This window comes from Cervus elaphus, chromosome 30 (assembly GCF_910594005.1).
Source record: "Cervus elaphus chromosome 30, mCerEla1.1, whole genome shotgun sequence".
In the NCBI taxonomy this organism is placed as follows: Eukaryota; Metazoa; Chordata; class Mammalia; order Artiodactyla; family Cervidae; genus Cervus; species Cervus elaphus.
In genome coordinates, this window is record NC_057844.1 from 67,736,000 (window position 1) to 67,757,088 (window position 21,089).

General features: G+C 41.5%; 1 protein-coding gene and 1 pseudogene across 2 annotated transcripts in view; one reads left to right on the forward strand and one right to left on the reverse strand.

Moving 5' to 3' along the window:
- Window positions 1-21,089, forward strand: part of LOC122687098 (ATP-binding cassette sub-family C member 4-like) — a 324,734-nt gene that overhangs the window by 23,896 nt on the left and 279,749 nt on the right. The window contains exons 2-3 of the mRNA XM_043892538.1: window positions 17,424-17,534; window positions 18,615-18,735. Of these exons, the coding sequence (XP_043748473.1) occupies window positions 17,424-17,534; window positions 18,615-18,735 (232 nt within the window). The remainder of the gene's footprint in view (window positions 1-17,423; window positions 17,535-18,614; window positions 18,736-21,089) is intronic.
- LOC122687103 lies at window positions 19,500-19,959 on the reverse strand (annotated as a pseudogene). Its single transcript, XR_006339013.1, has one exon. The product of XR_006339013.1 is annotated as a 40S ribosomal protein S25-like (transcript).

Genomic DNA, 21,089 nt, shown 5'->3' on the forward strand with positions numbered 1-21,089 from the left:
TCATATAATTTTTAGACTATCTGTGTTAGTGACATCTACCATATAATATAACCTAAAAAGATTTGTTACTTATTTGACAGTACTTCGCATGTACCTTTAACATGGTCAATGAACCTAATTAGTTTAATATCCTTCTTTGGGATGCCTCAGGGGCCCTCAGAAACACCTCAGAGTTAGCTAGACATCAAAACAACTTCATTAGAATTTAAGAAAGTTTTCCCCAAAATTTCTAAAGGGTTTATAAAATTCAGTGAGATAGGATCATGCAGGTCACTGTGAAACAAGTTATTCACTTAGCAATAGTAGCAAAAGATTTCAAAGGTAAACATAGAACAGATCATTTAAAAGGGTAATAAACTTAATATCCATTATCAAAGGTGATTTAACATTTTAAGAAAACTTGTACCATGCACCCTACTTTTCTTAAGCCACTATGAAGTATCCTTTATATCAGCACAGTACTCTGTAGATTGGTAAATATAAATCAGTTAAAGCTCTTACCTCACTTGCATTTTCTTTTCTTAAAAGCTTCTTTACATTTTACATTGTCACTTTCCTTGCTGACAATTTGCAACAGATATAAACCTATGCACAATAAAAGTATTATACAATGTTGATGACTCAAGACATGTCTGTTAATTAGATCAGCAGGCAGACATTAATATTGAATATTTCCCAGTTCACATGAACCTGAAATTCATTGAGTTTAATTTTTTTGAATTTAGAATTCTTTGGTTTGTAAGCACTTACTTTTCTTTAGGCCAACTAAATTAGAGCTCCTTTATAAATTAGCCTCAGTAATATTATCCAAAGACAAAAATACACACTGAGACATACATATATATCCAGATAGAGACTTTATAATTTTTTTGTTTGGTCAGAAGAACCTGACAGGGTAAAGAAACCGCGTAGGGGAAGGAGTGAGGGAATCTGGGCTCTCCCTCCCTCTGAGAGACAGGAGAAGTTAGATGGGAAGTCTTTATGATGTTAGGAGAGTTTTCTGATTTTTCAGGCTTTGGATTATAGGAGAAAGTTCTAGTATTTTAACAGAGGATTTTTGAACACAGAGTAAGGTGGGAGATTGTTCTTCCCAAGTAGAGTGGGTAAGAAAATCCCAGGAAAACGTAAAGCGCAGAGCACGCTGGCTGGTGAGGTGGTACGAGCACTGGCAAGCTGCTCAGGGAGAAAGATTCCGGGAGGCAGCAGGGCCCGGGGAAGGTAAATTTTTTTTTTATCCCAGGAAAACAAGTTTGTTATTCAGTGGTGCAAATTTGTTGCAGGTAGCAGCAGGCGCCAAGTTCCAACTCCCAGCACATTGCTTGCCGTGTTGAGAAAAACACACTTCTAGTGCATAAGGCTTACTAGGGGTTGTAGTTTAGGCAGAGTGAGAGAAAGGGAGAAAAGTCAGAAGTCTCCAGCCAGAAGTTTGGGTGAGACCTGCAGTTTACCTTACATCTGAGGCACGGCACCAAATGTCAGGTGTGGTTCTTTTCCCTCCATTCCTGTCTTGTTATAGTAGAAAATTAAAATGACAGATCAGGAAAGCTCATGCAGGCAGGATTTATTAAACAAGCGACATGAAATACACTCCTGAGGCGTGAGAGCAGACCGACCTCTGTAAGAGTGGCCCTACCCTGTCTTTTAATGTCCTTTGTTCCCTCTCCTAAGCGGTCCCCGGAGCCTGATTTCTTCTGCCCCATGTCAAACAGCTAGTTGTGATTTTGGTGTTCTCATAGGAAATGAGCGTGTTTCCTTCTATTCTGCCATCTTAAAGATATCGCTAGCAATATCACAAGGTTGCCAGGGAAAGCGTCAAAATGACCTCAGATATACAGATGCCACTACTCTAATGGCAGGAAGCAAAGAAGAACTAAAGAGCCTCTTGACGAAGGTGAAAGAGGGAGTGAAAAAGCTGGCTTAAAACTCAACATTTAAAACACGAAAATCATGGCATCTGGTCCCATCACTTCATGGCAAATAAATGGGGAAACAATGGAAACAGTGACAGGCTTTATTTTCTTGGGCTCCAAGTTCACTGCCAATGGTGACTGCAGCCATTTAATTGAAAGATGCTTGCTCCTTGGAAGAAAAGCTATGACAAACCTAGACAGCATATGAAAAAGCAGAGACATTACTTTGCCAACAAAGGTCCATATAGTCAAAGCTATGGTTTTCCCAGTAATCACATATGGATGTGAGATTTGGACCGTAAAGAAAGCTGAGCACCGAAGAATTGATGCTTTTGAACTGCGGTGCTGGATAAGACCTTGAGAGTCCCTTGGACTGCAAGGAGATCAAACCAGTCCATCCTAAAGGGACTCAATCCTGAATATTCACTGGAAAGACTGATATTGAAGCTGAAGCTCCAATACTTTGGTCACCTGATGTGAAGAAGCCGACTCATTGGAAATGACCCTGATGCTGGAAAAGATAGAGGGCAGGAGGAGAACGGGATGGCAGAGGATGAGATGGTTGGATGGCATCACCCTTTAAATGGACATGAGTTTGAGCAAGCTCTGAGAGATGAAGGACAGGGAAGCCTGGTGTGCTGCAGTCCATGGGGTTGCAATGAGTTGGAAAGGACTGAGTGACTGAAGAACAACAGCAGCGTCAATCAGGGCTTGTACCTGAGACCAATCAGGGAAGGGAGCATTTCCCACCGAAGGTTTCTACTCCGGGCTGCAGAGTTTTCCTTTGTTCTGTTTTACTCAGGCTTTTTTATCCCTTTGTTTGCCTTTTAGTTGCCGCTTTTTAATTGCCATTTTGGACTCCATTCTCAAACTACCCAACATTTCCTTGTATCTGTAGAAACACAGATTAAAGACTTGTAATATTTCAGACAAAACTTCAAAATTATAACCCATATTTATCAGTTTGTGTGAATGTATATATTCAATGAAGTCCGACACTTTTGCAACCCCATGGACGGTAGCCCGTCAGATTCCTCTGTCCATCAAATTTTCCAGGGAAGAATACTGGAGTGGGTCCCATTTTCTATTCCGGGAGATCTTCCCGATCCAGGGATTGAACCCATGTCTCCTGCCTTGACAGGCGAGTTCTTTACCACTGTCCCACTTGGGAAGCCCATTCATTAGTTTACTCAATCTTATAGAATTAATAATTTTTACTAGCATTTTCATGAAATCAGAAATTCCATTAAATTTTAAATATCTTACCTGGTTCAACAGCATGATATAAAAGTTATCAGAAACCTGTTCTTGTCAGAAGTCCTTCCTGTGACTCTTCTTAAAGATGAAGCAATTTGGAAAGCCTCAGCTTAAACTGTCTGCAGATGATTAAGGACTTAAAAAAGCAATGTTAGAGATCTGATTATAGTGTTTTTTGACAAGGAAGTTTAACCAAGTTGTTGGGACATACAGTATTTTAAAATAACAACTAGAATTATGACTGATGCAATTATACCAATACATATCCAAATTTCAGAAACTTTATCTAGTTTTTACCATGTCTAGGTTAGTAACATTCATTCGTAAAGTATACTCTAAGTAGTTTTATCACTCGTGTGATAATGCTCTCCAGTAATTTTACATACCAAATAATACTAGTTAAATATTTTTCTTAGATGTATCAGAGGCTCTCTAAAGCATTTTAAAGCTGTCTGGAAGTCAAAAGGACTTTAATGAAAATTGTATATTAGGAAAGTTTTCTCCAAAACACTTGGTCAAATAAGGTCATAGATCACTGTGAAATATTACTTATTCCTTAACAAAAGTGAGAACACATCTCAAATGCAAATACAGATCACTTAAAGGCGTAGAAGCTCACACAGTCAACAAAGTCATCATTACAGGAGAACTTTGTCCTTCTAACAGAAAGAGAAAACCAAATCTAGTCTTGTACCAGTTTGCTTTTAATAATAAAAGTCATTTAATTAATTAAATTCAGTATGAACTTAGCCCATCTGTACCATGCCCAAAGTTCTTTTTTCAGTGTTGCCTTTCTACAAACTTTTCATCATTTCTGTATCTATGTTATTTTGTTCTTAAATTATCCCATGTTGAAACAACTGCATAAACTTCCATCATTTAACTTGATTTAGCACAACTCTAAAATTTTACATTACCAAATATCTGTAGAGATCATTTATATCTAAAAGGCACAAAAAGAGAAATGCAATTTTCTCTTCTAACTCATTATGCAAAACTCAATCATCTTGGCTATTTTCAGGAAATTTTTTTCTCCAGTTCTCAAGTATCCACTTAAGTTTTAAAAAACAGATAATAGTTATAGACAGTAATGTATATCATTTGCTCACATTCACATGGCTCACTTTAAGCAAAACCAGAAAGAGGGAACAGGATTTGGACTCAGGCAGGAAGACAACACAGGCACCCACATACACATCCTCCAATATAAGCCAAATTGCAAAAGGCCCATTTTGATACAATAACAGAGCCATTAGGGGTCGTTGTTCTCCAGATCTTAGAGAGTATTGAGAATACACAGCGCTACAATAAAAATACAGTTTTCTTTCATTTACATGAACATAGCTGAAGATCTCCCAGTTTTGCAACATATACCCCAGTTGGACTGTAAGATGGAACAGAGCTCTGATCATCCATACTTAATGGCTGGTGTCATCAAATATCAAGCAAACAACAATTCAAAATGTTCTCTCAGGATCACAGTTCCCTAGCCCCTAAAAGGGAGATTCCAAAACCATGTCCCTTTAGTCAAAATGGGGATAACCTCAACTAACGTCCCATCAGAAATAAAGCTGAATGAATGACCAAGGCTAGTCTAAAAGGGAACATGCTAACCAGTGCTGCACCATAGGCAAAGCCCAGCTCAATGCATCATCACACATGAGCTGCATTACTCACCAAAGACATCTCAGTTGACCAGTGCAAGTACTGATGCACATACAAACAACAAACATATGGTCCCACATACAAAGAATCACGCCAGGTATAGCCCCCAAATTCCACCTCCATTTCCAGATGGAGGCCACAGAGTGAGCTGGCTCCCAAAAGAGAATGCCTTTGACTCATGCCAAAATGATACACACAAAAGCATATACAATATGGTTGCACAGACAGAAATTCTGAGGAGGTGTAAAAATTTTACATCCACACCCAGGTAGAGGCCTCTAAACAGATTGGCCCAGCTCTCTAAAGGGAACAGACCCAGAGTGGCTCACTTCCTGTAAGGGAAGCAGCCCAAATGGAGTAGAGAGAGTTTCCAACCTGCACAAGCTGGAATGACTTACCTTCCAAGCAACACTGAATGTGGACTGCATTCTGGACATTTCTTTGCTCCAGTCTTGTGCCATGAGGCAGTTGGTACCTCTCAAGGACAGTGCCTCCCAGTTCCCTGGAGCAAATGAGCTCCAGCAGCCTCTGGCGACTCAGAGAAGGGACTTTCTGTGGCTGGAGTTGACCTACAATGGGCACAGACTCTTGGCTGCCTTGCCAAAATTGTAAATGAAAGCAAGTTCATGTGCCTGATGTACAGTGAGGCCAAACAATAAGGAAATGTCAGAGTTTGGAGCAGAGAAAGGTTTATTGTAGGGCCATGCAAGGAGATGGGTGGCTCATGCCTCTGAAACTCCAAAATCCCCAAAGGATTTCAGGAAAGTATTTTTAAAGGCTAGGTAAGAGAGAGGGGTCACAGGGTATGTGATCAGCTCATGTACAGTTGTCTTGATTGGTTGATAGTGAGGTAAAAGGACAGTGTCACAGAGGTTAACATTATCAATCCTTAGGCTTCAGGGGACCTGGGAGATATATGCTTATGGTCATCAACTAGTTAACATCTTCCTTTAGGTGGGGGTTTTCACATCTGTAAAACAACTCAGGAAATATGATTCAAACACTGTCGTCTAGGTGCTTCAGAGAGGAGTTAAAGCAGAGGATATGGGGAAGGGACCTGTCTTGGGAAGACCCCATAGGGTCCTACTCAGTTACAGATAAAGACCTATGAAGGACTGGGGTGGATGCAGGGTGGGAGGATAAAGGTAGGCGTGTCAGCGAGTGTTCAGGAACAAGATGGAAACCAACCTGGCTGTGATAATAGATTCCTGTTTGGACAGAGGGATATGTGATGGGAAAAGCAGGTTGGGGCTACTGCAAATATGCAGACACTCACATTGGTCCTGATTGTACTGAGACAGGAGGCTTGGCTTTGCAAGCTGCATAAGATGACATATCTCCTAAATTCACTTAAATGCACTGATGTTTATTTCTCAGGGACTGATAAACTTTGAGCAATCTGTTAAAGCACCAAGATAACTCACAAGATTCTATTAGTTCTTTGGTCTTGAGTTGTGTCCTTTAATTAAGAAAATATTAATTACATGTTCATGTGCATATACCTAGTGGTGGCCATGCACCTGTTACATGCAGGTAGGGCATCACCTGCTGGTTGCTTACTAGTTCCAATCAGCAGTACTTTAATCCCATCACAACGTTGGGAGTTGGTCAGCAAGAACAGTGTTTACTTGTGACTCCTCATTTTTTTTTCTATTTATTTTTATTAGTTGTAGGCTAATTACTTTACAATATTGTAGTGGTTTTTGCCATACATTGACATGAATCAGCCATGGATTTACATGTGTTCCCCATCTTGATCCCCCCTCCCACCTGCCTCTCCATCCCTTCCCTCTGGGTCATCCCAGTGCACCAGCCCCGAGCACTTGTCTCATGCATCCAACCTGGGCTGGTGATATGTTTCACCCTTGATAATATGCATGTTTCAATGCTATTCTCTCAGATCATCCCACCCTCTCCTTCTCCACAGAGTCCAAAAGTCTGTTCTATACATCTGTGTCTCTTTTTCTGTCTTGCATATAGGGTTATCATTACCATCTTTTAAAATTCCATATATATGCATTAGTATACTGTATTGGTGTTTATCTTTCTGGCTTACTTCACTCTGTATAATGGGCTCCAGTTTCATCCATCTCATTAGAACTGATTCAAATGAATTCTTTTTAATGGCTGAGTAGTATTCCATTGTGTATATGTACCATAACCTTCTTCTTTTTTTTTTTTTTTTTCATTTATTTTTATTAGTTGGAGGCTAATTACTTTACAATATTGTAGTGGTTTTTGTCATACATTGACATGAATCAGCCATGGATTTACATGTATTCCCCATCCCGATCCCCCTTCCCACTTCCCTCTCTACCAGATCCCTCTGGGTCTTCCCAGTGCACCAGCCCTGAGCACTTGTCTCATGCATCCAACCTGGGCTGGTGATCTGTTTCACACTTGATAATATACATGTTTCAATGCTGTTCTCTCAAAACACCCCACCCTCGACTTCTCCCACAGAGTCCAAAACTCTTTTCTGTACGTCTATGTCTCTTTTTCTGTTTTGCATATAGGGTTATCATTACCATCTTTCTAAATTCCATATATATGTGTTAGTATGCTGTAATGTTCTTTATCTTTCTGGCTTACTTCACTCTGAATAATGGGCTCCAGTTTCATCCATCTCGTTAGAACTGATTCAAATGAATTCTTTTTAATGATTGAGTAATATTCCATGGTGTATACGTACCACAGCTTCCTTATCCATTTGTCTGCTGATGGGCATCTAGGTTGCTTCCATGTCCTGGCTATTATAAACAGTGCTGCGATGAACATTGGGGTACATGTGTCTCTTTCAGATCTGGTTTCTCGGTGTGCATGCCCAGGAGTGGGATTGCTGGGTCATATGGCAGTCCTATTTCAAGTTTTGTAAGGAATCTCCACACTGTTCTCCACAGTGGCTGTACTAGTTTGCATTCCCATGAACAGTGTAAGAGGGTTCCCTTTTCTCCACACCCTCTCCAGCATTTATTGCTTGTAGACTTTTGGATAGCAGCCATCCTGACTGGCATGTAATGGTACCTCATTGTGGTTTTGATTTGCATTTCTCTGATAATGAGTGATGTTGAGCATCTTTTCATGTGTTTGTAAGCCATGTGTATGTCTTCTTTGGAGAAATGTCTGTTTAGATCTTTGGCCCATTTTTTTGAGTGGGTCATTTATTTTTCTGGAATTGAGCTTCAGGAGTTGCTTGTATATTTTTGAGATTAATTCTTTGTCTGTTGCTTTGATTCCTATTATTTTCTCCCATTCTGAAGGCTGTCTTTTCACCTTGCTTATAGTTTCCTTTGTTGTGCAAAAGCTTTTAAGTTTCATTAGGTCCCATTTGTTTATTTTTGCTTTTATTTCCAATATTCTTGGAGGTGGGTCATAGAGGATCCTGCTGTGATTTATGTCAGAGAGTGTTTTGCCTATGTTCTCCTCTAGGAGTTTTATAGTTTCTGGTCTTACATTTAGATCTTTAATCCATTTTGAGTTTATTTTTGTGTATGGTGCTAGAAAGTGTTCTAGTTTCATTCTTTTGCAAGTGGTTGACCAGTTTTCCCAGCACAATTTGTTAAAGAGGTTGTCTTTTTTCCATTGTATATCCTTGCCTCCTTTGTTGAAGATAAGGTCTCCATAGGTATGTGGATTTTTCTCTGGGCTTCCTATTTTGTTCCATTGATCTATATTTCTTTCTTTGTTTCAGTACCATACTATCTTGATGATTGTGGCTTTGTGGTAGAACCTATTTTTTACTCTCACTGTTACTGAATTTTTGCTAATGTATCAAATGTGTGTGTCTTTTTTTTTTTTTTTTCTCTTAAAGAAGAGGATTTAAAGCAGTTATCTGTGTGTAATAGTATATTCTTGGTGTTAGCTGTAGTGTGGGAAAAAGTGTTGGGAATGTGTGTTGATAAGACAAGGGACACTGTGAAGAAGTAAAAGTCTTGATTAGCTGATAGGAGAGAAGGGAGACAAAAGGCCAGGCATGAAGCAGAAAAGGCCTAGAAATTCTGAGGCAGGAAGGCTCTGCAGTGCCCACAGCCTGGTGGACCCCAGGGCAGAGGGTATGGAGAAAACTGGAGAGCCTTGGGGAGGGTGGGGCATACAGCCTGCACTGCTGCTTCAATTATATTGAAATGGAAGGAACAGAGAGCGGATAAATGGGGAAGGGATGAGAAAATGGATTTTGAGCCAGTTTTAGTAAGCAAGGAAAGTCTCAGAGGAAAGGAGAGAAGATTTTAGCTTGAGCATTGACACTCATGAGTAATTGAATTTGGCTTGGGCCACTCTGAGAAAGCCAGGTGGTAATCCACATCAAGATAGCTCACCAGCAATGTGGGTGTTCTTTTATCACCCTGGATGTGTTCCAGTGACATCTGTGCCAGGCACTGTGCTTGGTCATGGAGATTCCATGTAGTATGTAAGTAGTCATTGCCCTGAAGGAGTGTGGTCTCTGGTAGGATAGTTAGTGGGAAATATGGCTGCTGGATGAAGATCTGTAAGAGGAGAGGGAAGGAGAAAGGATCATGGTGGAGAGGACAATACTTGGGGTGGAACTGGGTTGAGGGATAGCTCATTCAGCAATGGTTGAATTGTTAAGTATATGCCCTCAGGGATAAATTGGAATTAAGGAGTCAATTGATCCAGGTCTCCAGGTCCAAATCCTTTTTTAGGTGGTGACATGTGATTTAGGTTCCTGTCAGTCATCTAATGGAGGTGAAAATCTTCATCCCTTGATGATATCCAGAGGGCTCTGTCTGGCATTTTGAGATTTGGCAGCAAAGGAATTTGTGAAAGTCCTTAAATCAAGAGCCATGGGGAAAGAAATTTGCCTAATTGAGCAAATTCATCTCTTTTCTGCATGGGATTACTCAAGAGTGGTATCATGGTGACAGCTGCTCTTTGTCTGACTTTGTCCTGTTCAGAGCAACATTGATCCTTTAAGTTAATTCCTCAGCAGCCCAGGCGAGTGTTATTATCTCCAGGTATTCTCTCCACTTTCCAGAGACCAGTGCTGAGAGGTTACCTAACTAGTTCAAGGTCATACAACCAGAGAGTGGTAAAACCTAAACTCTAACACAGGAAGATTTCTGCCTAAGGTACACCAAACACAGTTTTTTTCTCTTTAAATTTTAAAAAATAGTGGTAAAATGCACAAACCATAAATTTACCATCTTAACCACTGTTAAGCATTTGATTCAGGGTTGTTATGTACATTCACATTATCATACAAGCTATTTTCAGAACCCTTTTCATCCTGCATTAGTGTGTCATTAAACACTGACTCCCCAGTCCCTTTCCAGCCCCTGGGAACCACAGGACCACTTTGTTTCTCTCTAAATTTGACTGCTCTGAGTACCTTCATGTAAGTAGAATCATACGGTATTTGTCCTGTGTCCATTTTACACCCCCTCCTCCACCACCAGTGTGTAAGGGCACAATTTCTTCACATCCTTGACAAATCTTTTTTATTCTCCCCACTCCCTACATTAGCTCTTCTAAAATGTGAGGTGGTGTCTCATTTCCCTAATGGTTAGTGATGTTGAGCATCTTTTCTGCTCAAGCAGAATTTTACAGAAGACCTCTCAGGTAGGATGTCATTATCTGGGTAAGTCCCAGTGCTAATTTCCTGAGTGATTTCTGTGGGGAATAATTGTAGGATAAATGACCCAATATCTTTTAAGCCAGTGGTAATAAAACTCATAGATTTATACTTTTGTTTTGAAAGGAAATTGAGACCTAGAAATATTAAGGGTCATGAATTTACTGAACTGGAATGGAGTAGGGGAGCAGTGGGGGAGGTGGACCTTTGAGGCCCTGGGTCCTCATTACCACTCTTGGGAGCAGAGTCCAGTCTTCTGACTCCTGGGCCACCATGGTCCTTTAGGCATGCCAGGCAGGGTTTGCACAATCTGAAGCTCAGTCTCTTATTGCTTATTTAATAATTCATAGACATTCATTTATTAATTAATTTAATAATTCATAGACATTCATTTATTCAATTCTTGAGCATCTCCTCTGCACTATAACTATATTGTGCTAGGAATGTAGCAATAGGTATAAGAAATCTGATCTCCACTTTTACAGGTTATTATTGTCTCGCCTTGAAAATTTCCTAAACCTGGCAAAATCAGTAAATTGATCTTAATCTTTGGGCTATCTCTGCATATTAATTATTATCACTTACACAGTGCATACTGGGTTTGAATGGGGTTTTGTGGGGGTGATCCTCTATATAGTTACTGTTTTCTCCTGTTAAAATTAATAAATAATTTGCAGAGAGATAATTTGAGATTATGTAAATATCATACTCCACATCAAACTTTTACCCATTAGTTTTAAGTTCCATGGGTAATTTTCTAACTCCATTGTTCCTTCTATCTATGTTTGTTTGCACTCTAGAATGGAAAAGCTTTCCCTTCTCTCTTGTTTATGTCACAGTAAGGATTTGTGGATTCATTCATTATTTAATGGGTTATGATTCATTGCCATATATATATATATTTTTTCTAAAGGCAATTATTTCTTTTATTTATTTATTATTTCTGGCTGTGCTGGGTCTTTATTGTTGTGCATGGGCTTTTCTTGTGAAGAACAGGGGCTACTTTCTAGTTGTGGTTTGTGAGCAGTGGTCTCTCTTGTTTCAGAGCATGGGCCCTAGAGTGAGTGGGCTTCAGTAGTTGCAGTTCTTGGGCTCAGCAATTTCAGCTTAGGGGCTCTAGAGTGCTGACTCAGTGGTTATCCTGTGACATGTGGGATCCTCCTGGACCAGGGATCAAAGCTGTCTTGCCTGCATTGTCAGGTGGATTCTTTACCACTGAGCCACCAAGGAAGCCCCATTTATTTATTTCTGTGCTTGAAATACCCCAGGTTTGTCTAGTGAGAGCCCTTCAAGCTGACTTCTCTGTCCTTTCTACACATCCTCATTATGCTGTTGTAAAAAGTTTGCACAACATGAAAGTTGGAAATTACAATTTATTTGAGGCAAAATGAGGACTGCAGCCTGGGAGACAGCCTTAGCGAAATGGCTCCAGGGAGGCAAGAGGAGGAGTTAGGATATATAGGAGTTTTGCAACAAAGGGCAAGTAGTCAGGAACATCAAAAGATTATTGTAAATTAAAGAAAAAAAAATTGAATATCCCAAGTTAAGGAATTTAGCACTTTTCTATGTATGGGAAGACAAGAGTCTGGGCTCACTGGAGTTATTCTTTTGTTATGTATCTCTGTTATCTGGAGCCAGTATCCTGTGTTTTCATATGCTGAGTTTCCTTAGGGCTCATCACAGGGAATGGCTACAGAGAGTGGTTGCAGTCTTTGGCTGCTAGATGACAGGTATTATTTTCCTTCCTGAATTTCCTCAGGGCCCACCAGCTCCTGCTGATGTTTGCAACATCCTTGTTTACTGATATTGCAGGAAATATTTAATTTCTTAAAATAATTTCATCTCTCAATTCCTTGAGCACTTCCTTATTTTATAGTGCAAGGTGTTCCAGGCCGGTTTGTACTTTCTATGGCTGTTGTTTTTCACCTACTGATAGTGGTTCTGTTGCTGGAAATGCCTGGGGCTTTGCTCACCTGGTTCATACTAGTTGTAGCAGCACCCACAGATGTTCCCCTTTTGGAGCCAGTGTTGTGACTTGACCTGTACTTGTAGTTCTGAGGATTGTGAGATGAGTCTCAGCAACAGCCATTAGGGAACTTTGAAAAGGCAGGGTTTATTACTCACATGTCCTGGAGGGCAAAAGGCACACACGAGGTGACACAGTGATGTCCTGGATGAAGGAGAGCGAGTTCAGTTCAGTCACTCAGTCATGTCCGACTCTCTGCGATCCCATCGACTGCAGCACACCAGGCTTCCCTGTCCATCACTAACTCCTGGAGCTTACCCAAACTCACGTCCACTGAGTTGGTGATGCCATCCAACCATCTCATCCTCTGTCGTCCCCTTCTCCTACCGCCTTCAATCGTTCCTACCATCAGGGTCTTCTCCAGTGAATCGTTCTTTGCATCAGGTGGCCAAACTATTGGAGTTTCAGCTTCAGTGTCAGTCCTTCCAATGAATATTCAGGACTGATCTCCTTTAGGATGGACTGGTTGGATCTCCTTGCAGTTCAAAGGACTCTCAAGAGTCTTCTCCAACACTACATTTCAAAAGCATCAATTTATTGGCACTCAGCTTTCTTTATAGTCCAACTCTCACATCCATACATGGCTACTGGAAAAACCATAGCTTTGACTAGATGGACCTTTGTCAGCAAAGTAATGTCTCTGCTTTTTAATATACTGTCTTGGGTTTGTCATAGCTTTTCTTCCAAGGAGCAAGCATCTTTTATTTTCATAGCTGCAGTCACCATCTGCAGTCATTTTGGAGCCCCAGAAAATTAAATCTGTCACTGTTTTCATTGTTTCCCAACTATTTGCCATGAAGTGATGGGACTGGATGCCATGATCTTTGTTTTCTGAATGTTCAGTTTTAAGCCAGCTTTTTCACTCTCCTCTTTCACATTCATCAAGAGGCTCTTTAGTTCCTCTTGACTTTCTGCCATAAGGGTGGTGTCATCTGCATATCTGAAGTTATTGATATTTCTCCCAGTAATCTTGATTTCAGCTTGTCTTCATCCAGCCCAGCATATCAGAAGATGTAATCTGCATATAAGTTAAATAAGCAGGGTGACAATATATAGCCTTGATGTACTGCTTTCCCAATTTGGAACCAGTCCGTTGTTCCATGTCTGGTTCTAACTGTTGCTTATTGACCTGCGTACAGATTTCTAAGGAGGCAGGTAAGTTGGTCTGGTATTCCCATCTCTTGAAGAATTTTCCACAGTTTGTTGTGATCCACACAGTCAAAGGCTTTAGCATAGTCTAGGGAGAGAATATTTGAAAGCACCTAAAGTATCTAAGAGAGTTGATTGAAAAAAAATTGCAGAGCCCAAATATTGACAGTTATGTTTTATTCAGTAGATATTCTTAAGACTGCAAGTCTAGGAGGAAGCATCTCAAGTAACCCTGATAAAAGTACTCTGAGGAGGTGAGGGTGTAGAGTCCAGTTATATAGGAGTTTCCCCCTAAAGGACAGGTAGTCTGAATGTCAAAATATTCTTAATGAAAGAAAACCAGATATCTCAAATTAAAGAATTTAGTGCTTTTCTTTGAATGGAAAGATGCAGGAATTTGGGCTTATGGAAATCATTCCTTTGATATGCACCTCAGTTATCTGGGGCCAGTATCCTGTGTTTTTTTTCATCCTGAGGTCCCTCTGTGGTCACTATTGGGAGTTGCTGCAGTTTTACCCTGTTCCTGGGAAGGATTGAGGGCAGGAGGAGAAGGGACAACAGAGGATGAAATGGTTGGATGGCATCATCAGCTCTATGGGTATGAGTTTGAGCAAACTCTGGGAGATCGTGAAGAGCAGAAAACCCTGGCGTGCTGCAGTCCATGGGGTTGCAATGAGTCAGACATGACTGAGCGACTAAACAGCAACAACATATAGCAGGGGTTTTTTTGTTTTGTTTTGTTTGTTTTCTTCCTGTGTTCCCAAAGGACTCACCAGTTCACTCACTCAGAAGGAAGTGGCTGCAATCATTGATGACTCTACAGCCTTTGTTTACTGATATGGGAAGCAGTATTTTATTTCTCAACTGTGAAAGTTCTCATCACGAGAAAATTATTTTGTAATTGTGTAGGTTAAAGAAACAAAACCCCTAACATTTGGGCGCTGGAATGTTCTTTGCAGCTGGTGCGTCTTTGCTTTTAGGACCCCTCCAGTGTATAGAGCTAGGGCATACACATGAATGTGTTGTTGTTTAGCCTTTAAGTTGTGTCTGACTCTTTTGTGACCCCATGCACGATAGCCTGCCAGGCTCCTCTGTGCCTGGGATTTCCAAGGCAAGATACTGGAGTGGGTTACCATTTCCTTCTCCAGGGGATCTTTCTGACCCAGGGATTGAATCCGCGTCTTCTGTATTGGCAGGTGGATTCTTTACACTGAGCCACCAGGGATGTCCATATATTCTCCCACTCATATCTCTATATATTTAAAATGTAGACTTTTCTTTTTAATAAAGCTCATTAATATAGGGTTCTGTTTAGAGATTGTTACCGAGTCCAAGCTCACTATGCTTGCCTCACAATAGGCTGATGAATCTGACAGACAAGCTGCTGAGGCAAGGTAGAGACTTTAATTGGGGAACTGACAGACCGAGAAGATGGCAGGCTCAGTTCAGTTCAGTTGCTCAGTCTTGTCCGACTCTTTGCAACCCCATGAACTACAGCACGCCAGGCCTCCCTGTCCATCACAAACTCCTGGAGTTTAACCAAACTCATGTCCATTGAGTCGGTGATGCCATCCAACCATTTCATCCTCTGTCGTCCCCTCCTCCTCCTGCCCCCAATGCCTCCCAGCATAAGGGTCTTTTCAAATGAGTCAGCTCTTCGAATCAGGTGGCCAAAGTATTGGAGTTTCAGCTTCAACATCAGTCCTTCCAAGGAACACCCAGGACTGATCTCCTTTAGGATGGACTGGTTGGATCTCCTTGCAGTCCAAGGGACTCTCAAGAGTCTTCTCCAACACCACAGTTCAAAAACACCAATTCTTCAGTGCTCAGCTTTCTCTATAGTCCAACTCTCACATCCATACATGACCACTGGAAAAACCATAGCCTTGACTAGACAGACCTTTGTTGACAAAGTAATGTCTCTGCTTTTTAATATGCTGTATAGGTTGGTCATAACTTTCCTTCCATGGGCTGTCTTTTAATTTCAGGGCTGCAATCCCCATTTACAGTGATTTTGGAGTCCCAAAAAATAAAGTCTGACACTGTTTCCACTGTCTCCCCATCTATTTGCCATGAAGTGATGGGACCAGATGCCATGATCTTAGTTTTCTGAATGTTGAGCTTTAAGCCAACTTTTTCACTCTCCTCTTTCACTTTCATCAAGAGGCTTTTTAGTTCTTCTTCACTTTCTGCCATAAGGGTAGTGTCATCTGCATATCTGAGGATATTGATATTTCTCCCAGAAATCTTGATTCCAGCTTGTACTTCCTCCAGCCCAGTGTTTCTTATGATGTAATCTGCATGTAAGTTAAATAAGCAGGGTGACAATATACAACCTTGATGTATACCTTTTCCTATTTGGAAGCAGTCTGTTGTTCCATGACCAGTTCTAACTGTTGCTTCCTGACCTGCATACAGGTTTCTCAAGAGGCAGATCAGGTGGCCTGGTATTCCCATCTCTTTCAGAATTTTCCACAGTGTATTGTGATCCACACAGTCAAAGGCTTCGGCATAGTCAATAAAGCAGAAATAGATGTTTTTGGAACTCTCTTGCTTTTTCGATGATCTAGCGGATGCTGGCAATTTGATCTCTGGTTCCTCTGCCTTTTCTAAAACCAGCTTGAACATCTGGAGGTTCACGGTTCACATATTGCTGAAGCCTGGCTTGGAGAATTTTGAGCATTACTTTACTAGTGTGTGAGATGAGTGCAATTGTGTGGTAGTTTGAGCATTCTTTGGCATTGCCTTTCTTTGGGATTGGGATGAAAACTGACCTTTTCCAGTCCTGTGGCCACTGCTGAGTTTTCCAAATTTGCTGGCATATTGAATGCAGCCCTTTCACAGCATCATCTTTCAGGATTTGAAATAGCTCAGCTGGAATTCCATTACCTCCACTAGCTTTGTTTGTAGTGATGCTCTCTAAGGCCCACTTGACTTCACATTCCAGGATGTCTGGCTCTAGTTGAGTGATCACAGCATCATGATCATCTGGGTCATGAAGATGTTTTTTTGTACAGTTCTTCTGTTATTCTTGCCACCTCTTCCTAATATCTGCTGCTTCTGTTAGGTGCATACCATTTCTGTCCTTTATCGAGCCCATCTTTACATGAAATTTTCCCTTGGTATCGCTAATTTTCTTGAAGAGATCTCTAGTCTTTCCCATTCTGTTCTTTTCCTCTATTTCTTTGCATTGATCACTGAGGAAAGCTCTCTTGTCTCTCCTTGCTATTCTTTGGAACTCTGCATTCAAATGGACATATCTTTCCTTTTCTCTTTTGCTTTTCACTTCTCTTCTTTTCATAGATATTTGTAAGGCCTCCTCAGAGAGCTATTTTGCTTTTTTAGATTCCTTTTTCTTGGGGATGATCTTGATCTCTGTCTCCTGTACAATGTTAGGCTAATGCCTCAAAATAGCCATCTTATTGGGGTCTGGATGTCAAGTTCTTTTATAGATCACAGAGAGAAAAATAATAAGGAACTAAAGTCGAAAGGCAAAATACAGTGGGAGAGGCAGTAAAATAAAAGAGTCTTCAGTCTTGCAACACATCTCCAAGGGAATGGCCAGCCCTTGGAAGGGGTGTGTTAATCTCTTCTACTCACAGGTGGGCAGGGACAAAGTATCTCTCCATGAACTGAACAAGGGCACTGTAGTTTACAGTCAAGCAGAAGGGCAAGGGTTCTTTGAAGAGGCCGTTGTGTATGATTTTAATAATAAAAGCAAGTTAAAGAAACAGTTTTCAACATGGAGTCAGAATTGGCTTCTTCTCTGCAACAAGATGTGTAGTTTGGATTTATGTCTCTCTTCTTTTCTCTTAATTTTTAACAGGTGGCTAAACCCCTTGTTTAAAATTGGTCACAAACGGAGATTAGAAGAAGATGACATGTACTCTGTGCTTCCAGAAGATCGCTCCCAGCGCCTTGGAGAAGAGCTGCAAGGGTGAGCACAGGCAGCAGGGAGAAGGGAGGGAGAGTGAGGATTTCCACGTGCGGCTAAAAGTGTGTGTGTGTGTGGCTTTGCCTTCCCCTAGGTTCTTCTGAGCCTCTTCCCCTGACCTGGCATGCTCACCCGCCTCAGGCTAACCCTGGTCTTAGCCCACTTTGGAGGTTCGGGGAGTCTATGTTCCCTGTGCATCTGTGCAAGTGGAGGGAGCCCGCAGTCGAGGCCTTGGAGGTTGAGCTCTGTCCCGGGAGGTGGGGTCCCTGGAGTGTTACTGAGTTCAAGCTCGCTCTGCTGACCACATGACAGGCCAATGAATCTGAGAGACAAGGTATTGAGGCAAGGAATATGACTTTATTCAGAAAGCTGGCTGACTCAGAAGATGGCAGACTGGTGACTCAGAGTAACCATCTTGTCGAGGTCTGGATGCCAGGTTCTTTTGTAGAGTCAGAGAGAAAGAAGCAATGAGGAACTAAAGTCAAAATGCAGAATAGAGAGGGAGAGGCAGTGGGGAAGTAAAGTGAAAGGATTTTCAGTCCTATAACACATCTCCAAGGGAATGGCCAGCCTTTGGAAGCGGAGTGTTAATGTCTTCTATTCACAGGTAGGGAGGTCAGATTATCTAAGAGCTGAACAAAGGCCCTTTAGTTTACAGTCAGGCAGAGTGGCAGGGTCTTCTGAGGCAGGCCATTATGTATGACTGCAATAACAAAAGCAACAAAAAGCAAGTCAGAGAAACAGTTTCCAACATGTAGTCAGAATTAGCTTCTTTTCTCCAACAGGAGGAAGGTGTCTGCCCTCTTGAGCTGTTCATGGTGCTGTGAATCCAGCAAAGTTTGGCAGGAAGTCATTTCCCAAGACTAGAACTTTTCCCTTCAAGGCTTGTTGAAGGGAAACAGTCCTGGTGCTTCAGGGTCTTCACCGTTCATCTTTGCTCACAGGAGCCCTGTGGGCAGTTAGCCAGCATTTTTGGGGCGGCCACAGAGCGCCCTGTAGTAAACGCTTATCTTCCACTCCACCACTCCCATTTCTCTTGTGGTGGACACACTGTTCTTTACTGTGCTTTGTTTCTCATCACAGGTACTGGGATAAAGAAGTGAAGAGAGCTGAGAAAGATGCACGGGAGCCTTCTTTAATGAAAGCAATCATCAACTGTTACTGGAAATCCTATTTGCCTTTTGCAATTTTTAAGCTTTTTGAGGTAAAAGCTTTTATATAGAGTGCATTGCTGTATACATGCAGATCAGTACTGAGATGGATGCAACTGGTAGGGAAAGAGGCCAGTGGTTTAAGATCAGAGGATAAAATGTCTAGGAAACATGATGCAGCTCAATGGTTGTATTTATCTTTAGGATACAAAGATACTTAAAGGACTGGACCTCTGGGGGATTACTCTTTTCCTTTTAACTTATTAAAATGTAGTATCCTGGAAAGAAGGACTGAAAAGAAAAGACATTTTATTCCAAGTTAGGATATTGTTCAGTTCAGTTCAGTCACTCAGTCTTGTCCGACTTTTTGCGACCCCATGAACTGCAGAACGCCAGGCCTCCCTGTCCATCACAAACTCCTGGAGTTTAACCAAACTCATGTCCATTGAGTCAGTGATGTCATCCAGCCATCTCATCCTCTGTCGTCCCCTTCTCCTCCTGCCTTCAATCTTTCCCAGCATCAGGGTCTTTTCAAATGAGTCAGCTCTTCGCATCAGGTGGCCAAAGTATTGGAGTTTCAGCTTCAACATCAGTCCTTCCAATGAACACCCAGGACTGATCTCCTTTAGGGTGGACTGGTTGGATTTCCTTGCAGTTCAAGGGACTCTCAAGAGTCTTCTCCAACACCACAGTTCAAAAGCATCAATTCTTCAGTGCTCAGCTTTCTTTGTAGTCCAAATCTCTCATCCATACATGACTACTGGAAAAACCATAGCCTTGACTAGATGAACCTTTGTTGGCAAAGTAATGTCTCTGCTTTTTTTTTTTTTTTTTTTGATTTAATAAAGTTTTATTTTTTAAAATGTACAGCTGGTGGGACCTGTTCATGCATCTTCACCAGCAGCTGGGGCATCTCCACCCTTGGTGTTTCTGGTGTAAATCACTTGAGCTCTGTGCTTTGAAACCAGTTTAATAAGTCCTTTACTAAGGAGTTCCTGAAGGGCTGCTCTGGCCAGGGAACCACGAATCTTCAGTCTCTCAGAGACGACAGCTGGAGTTATAAGCTTATAGTTGGGAACTTCTTTACAGAGTTTGTCATATGTTGCTTTGTCAAACAAGACTAGGTTATTGAGCTTGTCCCGAACTTTGCCTTTGGACCACTTCTTCTTTTTGGCCTTGCCCCCAGATTTGTGCACTGGATCTTTGTCTTTCTAGGCCGACTTTCCAGCATCTTTCTTCTTCTTGTCGTCCTTGGGCGGCATAGCGAAGGCCGGAGAGCAACTGCGACCACTGCCGCCTCGCTAAGATGTCGGACAAAAAGGCTGTCTCTGCTTTTTAATATGCTGTATAGGTTGGTCATAACTTTCCTTCCAAGGAGTAAGCTTTCTTTTAATTTCATGGCTGCAGTCACCATCTGCAGTGATTTTGGAGCCCCAAAAAATAAAGTCAGCCACTGTTTCCACTGTTCCCCCATCTATTTACCTTGAAGTGATGGGACCAGATGCCATGATCTTAGTTTTCTGAACGTTGAGCTTTAAGTCAACCTTTTCACTCTCCTCTTTCACTTTCATCAAGAGGCTCTTTAGTTCTTCTTCACTTTCTGCCACAAGGGTGGTGTCATCTGCATATCTGAGGTTATTGATATTTCTCCTGGCAGTCTTGACTACAGCTTGTGCTTCTTCCATCCCAGCGTTTCTCATGATGTACTCCGCATATAAGTTAAACAAGCAGGTTGACAACATACAGCCTTGACGTATACTTTTTCTTATTTGGAACCAGTCTGTTCTGTGTCCAGTTCTAACTGTTGCTTCCTGACCTGCATATGTTTCTCAAGAGGCAGGTCAGGTGGCCTGGTATTCCCATCTCTTTCAGAATTTTCCACAGCCTATTGTGATCCACACAGTCAAAGTCTTTAGCATAGTCAATAAAGCAGAAATAGATGTTTTTGGAACTCTCTTGCTTTTTCGATGATCTAGCGGATGCTGGCAATTTGATCTCTGGTTCCTCTGCCTTTTCTAAAACCAGCTTGAATATTTGGAAGTTCATGGTTCATGTATTGCTGAAGCCTGGCTTGGAGAATTTTGAGCATTACTTTACTAGTGTGTGAGATGAGTGCAATTGTGTGGTAGTTTGAGCATTCTTTGGCATTGCCTTTCTTTGGGATTGGGATGAAAACTGACCTTTTCCAGTCCTGTGGCCACTGCTGAGTTTTCCAAATTTGCTGGCATATTGAATGCAGCCCTTTCACAGCATCATCTTTCAGGATTTGAAATAGCTCAACTGGAATTCCATTACCTCCACTAGCTTTGTTTGTAATGATGTTTCCTAAGGCCCGCTTGAGTTCACATTCCAGGATGTCTGGCTCTGGTTGAGTGATCACAGCATCATGATCATCTGGGTCATGAAG